Source organism: Lineus longissimus, chromosome 6, assembly GCF_910592395.1.
Source record: "Lineus longissimus chromosome 6, tnLinLong1.2, whole genome shotgun sequence".
NCBI lineage: Eukaryota > Metazoa > Nemertea > Pilidiophora > Heteronemertea > Lineidae > Lineus > Lineus longissimus.
The window spans coordinates 20,946,309-20,959,335 of NC_088313.1; the positions used below are offsets into that span (position 1 = coordinate 20,946,309).

The window sequence follows — 13,027 nt, forward strand, 5'->3', positions numbered from 1 at the left end:
CATATAATAGGCGAGGTTTAGATCGTGGCATTCGTTCTCTCATAGAGTTCTGCACTTTGCTTTAAAAGCTCCAATCTGATGAATTGGACTTCTGTATCAAATCTACCATATTGGTCAAGTAAACAACTTTAGCCACAGCTTGGAAACAGTGTCATATCAAGGCAACAAATTCAACCTTGAACTCTGACTGCGTGACTTTATGTTTGATCTCTGATTGGTTTAGTGCAGATTTGACCTTGACCTCTGTTTGTGCAAAGCTTCTAATCAGGTTTCTATCACCAGCTGGCGATTGATTAAAACACTATTAACCCTTTTTGTGAGGCCCAGTCGTTTTGATAAGGAAATGTTTGAACTTCATAGATGAATATTTAGTTCACTTATATGGGGGTTTTCAGCAATTATACTTTTAAAAGTGTTTTCTGGTTTTACTTTTGATCTGCCAGTTAATCTCCTCACAATACAATAGATGGCAACACCAAAGTCCAATTCGGCAGAAATGAAATCAAATATTTAGATCGGTTTTACTTAGGAGATAGCATCAAACTCCATTAATATCCGAGGCAACATCTTAATAAATTGACGACACAAGTAAATGAATGAAAAAGTAGTGGTGAAGCACTGCGCATGTCAGAGGCAATGCACTGATAACCTTCCGCCAGTCACAGCGATTGATCAGTCACGTGATCAGGGTCAAAGATGGCGGCTTATCTTAGATACTGCTTCTTGCACCCTGTCATTTTCCCACCAATATTGATTGTTCTTGGTCACGTGACAAGGCGACTTCACGTCCCTTATTGCATTAACTTCCAGATGTTGATTAGTACCAACATTGGACACATGATGTCTCTGGACATTGATGGAATGTGAACGTTATGCTTTAGCAAATAGTAAATGTTTTATTTCAAATATTTGTTTAATAGTGAACCGCAGTTCGAAGCTTTTAGAAAGGCAAGATTTTCAAATAGTTTGATAAACACACCGAGAAAGTTTGAACAAGTTTATGAATTCAAGCCATAGCTGACGAAGAAAGAGGCACTTGATATTGAATTTTAGTGAAAGAAAGATAATCGAATATAACTAAAAGGTTTAAGCTGACAAGCATTCGTCGTTTTTTATGCATTCAAGAAACCTATAGAAATGAAGGAAATGCTGTTGATAGCAAGTTTAGGACCCCACTGGCAAATAGGTCTTTCGTTTACAGCAATTGGGATAGATGGTTGGTAAATCAGTTGATATTACTTTTGGTTAGTGTCGGTATTAGTTATGGTTAGTATTAATGTTAGTAATAGTTAGTGAGACAATTTGATATGAACTGTGAGTAAAGACACAAATAGAAATGGTCAATGTTATTCAAGGGTTGCAGCGCGCAGATGCTGCTGAGCACCAAGCCAGCCCAAGCACACATGCAGCCGGGAGGACCGTCTACCAAAGCAAGCCGTGAGTTACCGGGGAAGGAGCTGGGAGTTTGTTAGTAACTGGAGTTCCAATACCAATGGTGGAGGATGAGGCCCAGAAGTACGAGTTTAACCCTTTCCGTCATGCAGTATAGTCGTGTTCCAACGTGTTCTTACGCAGCTTGGCTCATAGTCACACTAATGTCAATGACACTCTTCCTCAACGGGTACAGACAACTGGTGACGTTCAAGATACTTAGAAGTATCTGCTATATATAAAGACGGGTCTGTCATTACAACTGCAGAATCAGCAGCCTATGTCTACAAGGAGAGGGATCCGTCAGGCGTCAAGAGTGATGATATTATTCCATATACATATCAAGTTAAAAGGTTGGAGGAAGGCAAATGCCAAAACCGCATTCTTAATAGGACGTTAGCAGGTGGTAAAATGCTGATTTCGTTACTGAAGCAGTTCTCGCAGGCATCACGGGCAAGACGTCTCGAATACGCGCGAAAAAGGCCGTGCGTTCGTAGTTGCATTGGTAACCTTGGATCTCACCCGAAATGTCTCGCGGAGATCGAGCTGCAATTTAGGATAAAGTGTAATGGGGTCACAAAACAACAGCAGCCGTGGGCCTGTGCAAGGAAGGAAGAGAGTGCATACCTGATTGTTAGTAGAGGACATGCATGGCATGGCAGTGCAACACCCCCGTATCATGAAAAACGACAATACAAATGTAGTCAACTACTGATATCGAACGAGGTATCGGCTGGCCAATGCACCTGATCACGCATGTGAGTGGTAGATTTACCCATAATGCCATGTCACAGCCAAAATTTTGATCTAATTTGTTCACGATCATTTCACCTGAAGTTGCCACGCAGATCTTCAGGATGTCTGAGACGTTGGGTTGGGTCAGCGCGCAGCAGCATGCAACAATGTAACGAGCAACCACAGCAAAATTTAATAAGTAGTTAATAGATATCTTGACTATGGGCTTTGAGCTACAGATATATATTTGCCGTAAGTGATGTGGTGGAGTGGGAACTTTATGGATTTCTCGTAATGGCTACCTTGTAAACAATCTTATTTGTTAGATGTACAGAAAATGTTGGATTGAAGAGCACATAATCAAAATAGACCAAAACTAACACTGCGGTATCAACCATACGATTGGAATGCACAAGTGTCGATAAACTTTCCACTGTTTGCCGCCGTCATACATTGGCGTAGAAATAATGGCCGAGAGTTGATTAAATGCTGGATAAAATGTATAGGAAGTGTTTCACATAGTTTGTTGAACCAAACATAAGCATTGCAGACTAAGAGATCCGGGAATGGAATGACTTTGAAGATCTAGAAAGTCGTGTTGTTCAATTAGAAACTAGAGTTATATCAACAAGAATTAGCATGCAGAGAGAAGAGCGATAAATGAGAGATGGATATATGTGGTAACATCATTGGAATGGCTCCAAAGTACAGCGGAACCCCAGTAACACGACCACTCATGGGACCGAGGTTGAATGGTCGCGTTACCGGGGTGGTCGCGTTGAAAATCCGGGGACAAAATGCATGATTAGGTTTTTTGGGGCTGGTGATGTTTCTTCATTTTGACCAGAAAAAAACCCCACAGTAGATGTTACAACAAATATCAACACTGAACGAAACGGTAAAATTTTGGCGTTCGCTGGCGGTGGAAAATCACCACATTCGTAAAGGCAGAGTCTTTCAAATAAATTATTTGACAGACTCTGATAAAGGCACCACGCCAGTGAAAGATTATTTCTTGTTCAATTGCATGAAACTATCTTTCCCGGCATCCAGTTTTTGATGATTATAAAGTATCCCAGTCCTTCGTCTGAAACCCATGACTTGGCCGTCTTTCCGAATGTGGTGGCGGCTTCCGATACAAGTTTTCACCTCATGAACATGACTTACTTGTTATACAGGACGATATCTGGCAGCCATATCTCTTCGGAAGGAACGTAAAGCACTTTCACACCACCGTATTTTTCCGGATCCCATTTCAGTTTGTAGTCTCGCCACCGCTGAAAGTAATATGGTCACCAAAGGTTAGAATGACTCACCCATGGACAGCATGATTAGTAACCACTGAGTTTTCTTTGCCTAGGGGCCAATACAAGTTGAAGTCACATTCGGGGTGAACTCTGCTACCGGCAGTTCGACTGTACAGCAATACCAGTTTTGGTGTTATCCGCAGGCAAGATTTTATCAATTTGTTAGCTTTTCGCTCATGTCGAATCTACGCTCCATCCGCTCAAACCATTATCATGCCGACTCAAAATGACGCGTGTATCTAGAACAAGGACCCCTAACATTAAATCTACGGCTCCGATATATTGTTTTATTATTCCAAGGGGAGGTTCATTGACATTTCTGCCAATACATCGGCTCTATATTCTTGTCACATCGAATGGCGTATGAGATCTGAGGGCAAAGCCTGTATCACACGATGGACTGTAAACAACTTCTGATTAGCAACTTTTGATTCGCCACTGGCATATCATTCTACGGAATGTCACATAAGAAACCGTTTCGAAGTGGAATGCAACTCGTAAGGCCCCGGCAGAGGGCATATAAGGAGGTCGTTATCATTAACCTGATGCCGAACTTAGCTTTGCCATCAGTGAAGGATGCGTTGTCAGATGGCGTAGATGGATCCAAGTCTGAAAAAAGTGTCTATCACTTGACACGAAGCAACTAGCAGACGACAGCTGCATGAATCAGCCGATTAAGAGTCCTTGTGAAGAGAGAATGCGATGTACCATCAGCTAACTTGTAGATCATGCCACGCCGTGACCATTTGATTGCTGTGACGAAACAACTCCAACACCATGGTTAGCTGAAATGACGCCTCATTGCCGATGTAGCACCCGCTTTCATCCTCGCGCCGCTTGACTTGTTGTTTCGTCATAGTCGTAATCATGGTAGCGACTAGACATCCCTCATGTTTAAACCATGCCGGAATACATAAGTGAGTAAGTTGAGGCATACGTCATAGAAACGCTCGCAAGGTACATTCACCTGATGCTTGGCGAGAAAGCAATGGATATGCCTTTTAATTCTATTCATGGTATGCGTTTGCGGCCCGCAAGTGCTAAGATCGCCGATCTGAAGAATGGCAGTCTCCAGCAGGGCTACTGTTTCAGCAGTTATACCTTCAGCTCATCAGCTAGCTGGATTGCCTGAGCTCATCCTAAAGCTTCCTTAATGCTATTATAGCATCATTGACGAGGAAGCATGGCTGCTGCTGCAGCTGCTGATTCACCAATCTCGTTCGGGAGTGAAGAGGTCAAGGTCATTTGAAAGTGATAAATGCTTCTTTTCCACTGAGCCGTTACTTTCCAACTACCCAGAGACAACGATTGTATCTGTGTCGATGTCAAAGACTACATCAATGCCCAAGCCTTTCAACTGGCCAGCAGAAAACACAACAAGAGAAAGCGCCCGTCCATGAGACACTCTGATTGATAGCCGTGTCGAAGACATCTCGCCTGCCATCTTTTTTGCGCTGTAGATTGAACATGGTCGCCGTGTCTACCACGTCTGGGGTTAATGTGGCAGACGTATCCTCGTCCCATGGGCAATATGTTGCCCTGCTACTCGCTGGAACACGTATCTGCTTCATGGTGGCACATTTGATCCGAGGTTGTTCTGACGCGCTAATCTTGGATATTGCAGAGAATGTTGGTCGGCTTTTTTTTAGTGTCTGGAACGCAACAGCTGCACTGTGTAATGTAGTATAAGGCTCCCTGGTAAGAGGTTGCTTCAAACAGGGATTTATTCTATTTCAGTGATAATCTAAAAAGGAGGATAGTTGGCACTCAAGACTTATTCGAAACTTGTATGAAATGAATTGAACATCTGAAGTGTTTTGATGACTGCCATCAATGAACTTGTTTCTAGCATCATTCCTTCACACCAAACCAAATAGAAATCAAATCAGATGATTGTGAAGATTACAAACACTGCCGTTGCCAGGCAACGAGGCAAGATCCATAGTGACAATCTTTGGAAATTGACCCAATCATCGATAGAGCTGGAGATGATAATATGGCTATTATTTCGGCGCAAGGAGAAGCCTATTGTGTTACTTAATCACGTTCGGATGCTGGGAAATGTTGGGGTGAATCTATTTGCGCTATCTTCAAGCAATATTGACCTAATACTAAAAATCGTCCAACTGAAGCGTTCATTTATCTCTGCCAACATGGCTATTTTGAAATCAATGCCCCGGTTGGCTGTGGGGCTCTCCCTCAATGGACCCATGTACGAGGTTCTCAATCAATAACAAGACATCTTTCTGGGAAGCTGTGCATGTTCTCAAATAGTTCATTCCCATCGTATCTCAGAGAATACTTTGACCCGCGGGGTTCCAGGATCCACAATCAATGTCCCAGCGTATTTTCATTTGGATTTGAAGCAGTATTATAAGAGTTTATATCATAAAGTTCCATGGCTGTTTTGCTATTCAGAGATCGTGCTGTGTACTGGATGATGGATGGTGGAACTATTGGGAAAACGCCTCAGTCTTCTAATTGCCAAAGTATCGCCAACCAGAGCTGTCGGAGGTTCGTTTGTACTCTAGGTATGTCATTCAATGAAGAGAAAAAAGAGTGTTTTGATGGAGTCAATTTTTCAAGACATCACTCAGAATGACGAATGATGTACTTGATTAGTTGCATACCATCACGCGATGTACCGCTGTAATCGCAGAAATCCATAGGACCGAGAAAATTTCAATTACAAGAACAAAACGGCTCTGTTTAATCTCAACCTGACAACCTTCCTTGGAGGCACACCACGACATTCTCGGCACCGCCGCCGAGATTTCTTGAGATGATTGTGGGGAAGTACTTTACTCGTGCAATTGAAATGCACCATTCATTCAACTAGTATCGTAAACTTCAGTCCTCGTTAGCGAAGGGAGAAATGGATTTCGATATCAGGCAAGAAATTATTCTGACAAGTAGGCTGCCTGAAGCTTCTGTACTGGCCATGTTTGGGGTAATTGAGATGGGCTGCTTCTCATTAGCTGGTTGACTCACCTGAAGAAGCCACACATTGGTTGTCATCATAAGGTTCTTCTCGTCCTGGAAAGACAAAAATTACAAGAAATTGTTAGAAGTAGTAAAAAAGAATTCTGTTAAACTTACGTAACAGTGCCGATGATGCTGTTCAATGTTGTCCATGATCGAGCAAAACTTTGGTTCCACCGAGATTTGATCTCGGATCACAGAGTCCTGCGAGCTGACCACCACGGAACCTTGCATAAGTAGTATTGGTAAGTTCGTATTATACGCCCATTCAGCGTGGTCACCAAGGAATCCCCTGACTGACACTCGGAAGAGCATAGAAACCCGTGTCCGTGACACCAAAGGTTCCATGGTGTAATGGTCAGCATTCGGGACTTTGAATCCCGCGATCCGAGTTCAAATCTCGGTGGAACCTACTTTGTATTATCCATGTACATGTATATACTTTTTTTATTCGCTTTACAAATACCATCAAATTCTCGAATAATGTTCATGTTACACAACTGCTGAGATGGAGACGCCAATTAACAGCTGAGCCATCAGTTTTATGTTTGGAAACTCATCTTACGACTTCATACCTGCGGTCTGATTATAGTATTAGCCCAGTCTCCTTGGGGAGATTGGATCAATATTAGTTCTCCCTTTATTCCGGTTGGTAAGATTGAAGAGCGGCAAAACAAACATGTACGGTATCAACTGGCCGAGGGAGTCTCTCATAGGAAGAAGAACCATGCTGTCGTCACTGGCAACCTGGAAACAACGCGCAGACACCGCCTGGCACTAGCAAGCCAAGATAGTTGATGCTCGCTGTACTGAAGGAGTAATACGAAGTTACCCATGATTGCTTTACTGTTGTAATCCCGACAATATTTCTGTCGCCGAAACCAACAACGTGCGAATTTTTATTTCACCTCACTACGAAAACAGGTTAATTGGGTCGCTTGTTGAAAGTCAGTCTCCATTCACATTGGTCAAAGACTGATGATTTCTGATTCCGACATGCTCTAGGAGTTGGTTCTTCCCTTGTTGGGTTAATGTAGCTGATGCAGTGCATTGCATACAATGTAGTGTACATTTGTTGGTCGGTTAATATTTCAACAAGAGATCTCTTGTCTCCCCTTGTCGAAAAACTAAGCCCAGTCACATGACACATTTCCCGCGCCGATGATGGGTGAAAAGTGTTCAACAGATAAACGACACTTTACAGTAAAGCACCGAGTAATTGCGAGCATAATCACAACTCCAAACAAACGCCTGCTCACTCAAAGAAAATTATTCGAATACAGTCAGTATATATCAAAACCACTTAATGCAGATATGATGTAAGTACAGTAGAACCTCTCTATTAAGGACACCCTTGGGACTGACAGGTGCTGTCCTAATGAAAGAGGTCAGACTGAATGGAAACAACTAATTTTGGACCAACACATGTTGGCGTGTTGGCGTACACTGCCGAACACTGCAGTTAAATGATAACAAATAATGTTGTGAAAGGGAAATTTTCACATTAAAATCCTTCAGAGCAGCAGCTGCTCGCAGTTACACACAATGATGCATACAACACCGTGCAGTAGTATCCTCAAGTGGTAATGTGTAGTTTACATTTGAAAGAACATGCAATATCGGTCCTAGTCAGTCGCTCTTCACAACAGACAAGGGCATGCAAATAACACAGCTCCAGTCAGTGCAAATTCTGAGCCCACAAATTCATACGATGATGTTGTCACCGATTTGGAGGATCACAGGCATCTCAACAAGACATATTTGCGAAAATTGAACATCATTTTTTTCAATCATAAGTAAGTCATCCCTTGTATTGCCAACAACCTGCGGAATGTTCTGATTGCTGTACCATCTCTGTGCTTCAGGGACTCACGTGCACGCAGGCTTGGGTTCAACATATCATGAACGACAATCGGCTTACTGAAATATCACAACCTCAGCAATGAGATGCTGCCAGTTAGGCCTACATGCCCCTTTAAAGTACTTGATTAAAGGCCAAAATGTCAGCGTAACCATCGTCTGACACAGCAGTGGCGGTTTCAGATCCACTTGGCTGGGAAATAAGTGTGGTGAAGTATTTGGCCCTCAGGGACGAAAAGTTACCGCCGAATACATAAATGTGATCTGAATCCATTTAGCTGTATATGTTGGCATATCTGTTATTCAATATATTAGCAAGTTACCCCATTCATGCACCATAACCACTGGCACTGGTAAGCCTCAAGTACTTCCCGCTCGGTTTTGAAGATATTGAAGGCTTCTTCGACAATGGTAAGGCAGTCATTAGTATCTGGCGAGAATGATACTCCCTCCTCTTAACTTCATGAGTGTCCGGACGTGCGCATAAAAACTACTTCGATCCAACACCTCTTTCCAGAACTGGACCATTACAAGTGGTACATGAATGGGAGACAGAGAGATTGGTAGAGGTTACTTCTGTATTGCCATCCACACAGCAGCAATGTCAGTGGAATATGGATGATTTCATTAAACTGTAGGAGGTCTGGACGAAAAAATAGCGCTTTGAACCGATCAGGCCATTGCTGATGACCTTCCATGTAAACCAGACATGTCATATTAAAGGCACGTCAATCCATTCTAGCGAATCCTTCAGCGCAAAATCGATTCTCTCGATCATGGCGCCAGCGATAACCGCTTCGTTAATCAGGTGAATTGTGCAGCGTGCCTGGAGAACACGGTGAGAGATTAACGACAGATGGTCTGCCATAAAATGCATTGTGGATGGATCTGTCATCTTTAATAATGCAACATACTATCTAGGTGAATATTGGAACAGGATAGAGTGTTCACCAACCCAGGCGTTATCAGATGACAAACAAAGAACAGGGGTTGTCGAAGGGTGATCGAGGAAATTACATCCCTGCTTCAGCCAAGGTTTACCTAGGTTAACCATCCTGATAGCATTAACTAAGTATATTGAATGATACTGCTGGTGTATCATCAGAAAAATTAGGTTTTTCAATATATGAACGAATTTCCGATATTTGCCAAGATGTCTTGGCAAGCTTATACTAGAGGAATCCAATAAAACCTACTGCTAATGGAAGAGACTTGAGCTCTACCGCAGCACAGTGTGGGTTATCATCGCGAACACTTGACAAACCATTTTGGTTCGCGGGAAGGAGGGGCCATTTGAGGGGAAACATGGAAGTGGTCATGTCTACTCGTGGAAGCTGTAGTAATAACTGCTCTGACTAGTTGCGGAAGATAGTAGCAAATGGGATTGACCAACTCGACTACGACCAGTGGGAGCCTTGAACTATACTTTTCTGCACTTCGGTGGTGTTCGTGATAGTACGGCTAGATACGATTATCAAGTTGAGTGACGGAATTAAACAGCGTCGGCATCACCGGCACCGACATCAGAAGCAATGGAGAGAGCGGTAGCCGGTACAATGTCAGCACGGTTCAGCAGTTCATTGTGCTCATTATGACGTGTCGCAAACAGAATCCCACGGGTGGAGCGGAAGTTTCAGACTTGTTCCTTCGTTCAGTGCTATTGAGGGAGAAAACAACATTGGCCGGCATAGTAGGCCAAGTTGGTACTTCCTGTATACATGTATATAGTTTTGTCATGCCGTGTGGTGTTGCCTATGTGAAGAGAAAGGAGCTCCTGGCATGTTATTCTGTGGTGTTCTTTACTTCACCGCATCTCAAGTGCACACCTGCCCACTTCATCAAGTTCAGAATGTTGTAGGAATGAAGCGAGTAGCTTCTACTCCCTCTGACCAGCCTCTCCAAGCCGACCGTGGAAAGCTTACCATTTTCAATTACATGTACTACTTAACTGTTTCAACTAAGTCTACCAATACAACGGATCCTTGGAGTATAACGCCAATAACAGGTAGAACAGTTGTCCCGGGACAGTGAGTGAGTGAGCTTGGGATGCACATGCATTCTTTTCTTATTCGTTCCTAATATTGTTATTGTTCTTTAAATAAACCTTTAACTGGCTGCTTTTTCAATAACAACAGAGTGCTGTTTAGGATTTCACTGAGAGCACTTTATTATTGATTTTCTCATGTTTAGCTTTCACTGAAGTGTGCCGGCAGTGAAAATCTCTCAGATGATACCTCTCTGAGTTGACTGTTCTCGCATGGTGTTGAGGACTTTCCAACTACCTTTAGGAAAGCTGTCTCTATCACTTTATGTTTCAAGAATTTGCCATGAAATGGGTTCATTATTAAACTGACTGAATATCAATTCTAGGTACCGCTTTTCGAGGACATATCAATCAGATCAGCCAATAGCTAAGAAACAGTCCATTCCAGGTCTTTGACACATCACAGGCAACAATTGATATTCCAACCATGGAAACTAAGAAGGCCAGTTGGCAGATACGAATTGATTTCTCGAAATCGGGTGCCAAGATGCAGAATCCGGCTGAATTAATGGCGCATGTTGGATCGATGGCTGAGCTATCAAAGACAAGACACAGTGGAAAGATAACCCGGCTAAACAGAGCCGAGAGCTGCTTGTCGCATAATGAGATTTACGAGTGGAAATAAGTTTAGAGGAATCGCGGCAGGAACATTTCGCTGGTTGTTATGCTAAGTCAACCTCGGCTTCCTCTAGTGATGCATAAGGCTGATTCGTTGAAGCTTACACATCTGTCAAATATGCCTAAACACACAGCAAAAAAGGTTATTACTTCAAAACCTCGTTTTCTATGAAATTTTCACTCACTTTCCATTAGGCATTAGTTATCATAAAGTGAGAGTTCAACTCTTTGTTCGAAGCGCCGTTATCATACAGCGATAACAAATTGACGTGACTAATACACGCACGGCCGTTTAGCGTAAAATTGGCAAACGTGTTATGGTTTAGCACTTAACTGAAGCTATATAAGCCGTAAAATCTGCAACTGACAGCTCTGCCCAGTTAGGATATGCCCTACGTGGATCTTAAATCAAAAGAGAATCGACCATGTCAGCTTTTATATTGGATAAAACTTGATTCATGTCGCCGACTCGGTGGTACAGCTTTTTATCGCTTTCAATAGTTCTTGGGGCATAAATCACCGATTTATGCTTTGACGGCTCCCTCAAATCGACCAGAATCTATGCACCAATATCTAGTTTCCATGGAAACCGATGATTCTCTACGCAGAAATTGCAGAAGGGGTAATACGCATGATGACGGTCCTATGACTGAGTCTGTCCTTGCCGATCAATTATGATGTAGACGCGATCATGGCTTTGGCATACGACCCTCGCATTCCTTTTCCGTTTAGAAGGATTTCGTCTTGCAGGCGTTTTGCAAGAGCGGAATCCAGGCCCAAGGAAAGACCCTGTCTTGGTAGAAACACACCAATCGGAACCGAAAACTTCCAGATGGGAGGAACGCCCTGACTGGTGCCAATAAGTGCACCGAGCGTGATACTAAAAGCAATCCTCCAAACGTGTATGGTTTGCTGATGAAGTTTCACCATAGAAAGGATGTTGGGACAAGAGGTGGCCAAATGACAGTTATCAAAGCAGGGTATACAGAGGATGTTTGGGAAGCCGACGCGGCAACCTCGGGATAAACCAACGAGAAAGAAGCTTTTCAGACTACTTTAAAAGTACTCAGTCATCCAATCCCGGGAGGCTCGTTAGATACGTGAGATGCCTTAAACAAGTATCTAAGATGAAGTGCTTCGTCTTACTTAGAGCTTGATCTATACTCTATCACGCGGACAGAAATGGAACCTAAAGAAGATCCGTTGCTAATCCCAGCACGTTCTCTTGGATTGAAGTGGAATATTCTATGTTCTAATTCTTCTCCTTCATTCATTTATGAAGACAAACCTGATATCCCGCACTGAGTAATGGAGTGAAATTAATTACCACATTGTGGAAACTTTTCCCGATATCGGTGTTGTTGCTGTTATGGTGTATAGAGTACTGTATCGATCGCTCCACTGGAGCCGGGTTTCACTCCCAGCTTTCAACCAAATGCACCCGTTTCGAGGAGCACCGCATCCGTTAGTGTTTGGTGAACTAGATTCTTTTTCGAAATTCTATTTCCTTTCGTCGATTTCTTTGCATATTTTACCCTTGGGCAGAATTATAATGTGGTCCAGGAAATGTTATATATCAGTTTAGCTACAACGCGAAAAACGAAATATATTGGACAGTTTGAACTTGTTGGCAATATGTTTTTATCAAACAGGCTACGTGACTGAGTCGCACAGAAGACCGAAAAGACCCTCTATCTTCGCCATTTCGACAACATTCAGCTATCATGTTTCCCATCCATGCACCTGCATCACCTGGACAAGTTTCGTCGTTAAAGTGTATTAAAAAGAAGACTTTGTCTTGAGTAATACAAATGCCTGAGGACGTGTCCTCTGTTTATAAATCATCCATTTGAGCAGACGACAGCTGTAGATTATGTTCAACATCCCCAGTCTTGAATCCTTATAAACGAGTAGGAAGTTACACAGCTCTGAAGTGGCACCAAGTAGCTTAACTGACATGACTAAATGCACAGCGACGTGCTTCTTTAAATCCCTGGATAAAACTTCATTAAACTAACGCATAAACCTCACAATCATTTCATTTCAAAAG

At 42.7% G+C, this 13,027-nt stretch overlaps 1 protein-coding gene and 1 non-coding gene across 3 annotated transcripts in view; one reads left to right on the top strand and one right to left on the bottom strand.

Annotated features, from left to right (window-relative positions):
• LOC135489191 (acetylcholine receptor subunit alpha-like 1) overlaps positions 1-13,027 on the bottom strand; it is a 40,807-nt gene that overhangs the window by 5,349 nt on the left and 22,431 nt on the right. For both annotated transcript variants that reach the window (XM_064774418.1, XM_064774417.1), the window contains exons 2-3: positions 6,465-6,509; positions 3,334-3,443 (exon numbers count right to left, since the gene is read on the bottom strand). In XM_064774418.1, coding sequence (XP_064630488.1) covers positions 3,334-3,443; positions 6,465-6,509 — 155 coding nt within the window. The remainder of the gene's footprint in view (positions 1-3,333; positions 3,444-6,464; positions 6,510-13,027) is intronic.
• Trnaq-uug (transfer RNA glutamine (anticodon UUG)) lies at positions 6,796-6,867 on the top strand. Its single transcript has one exon. It is a non-coding gene; the product is annotated as a tRNA-Gln (tRNA).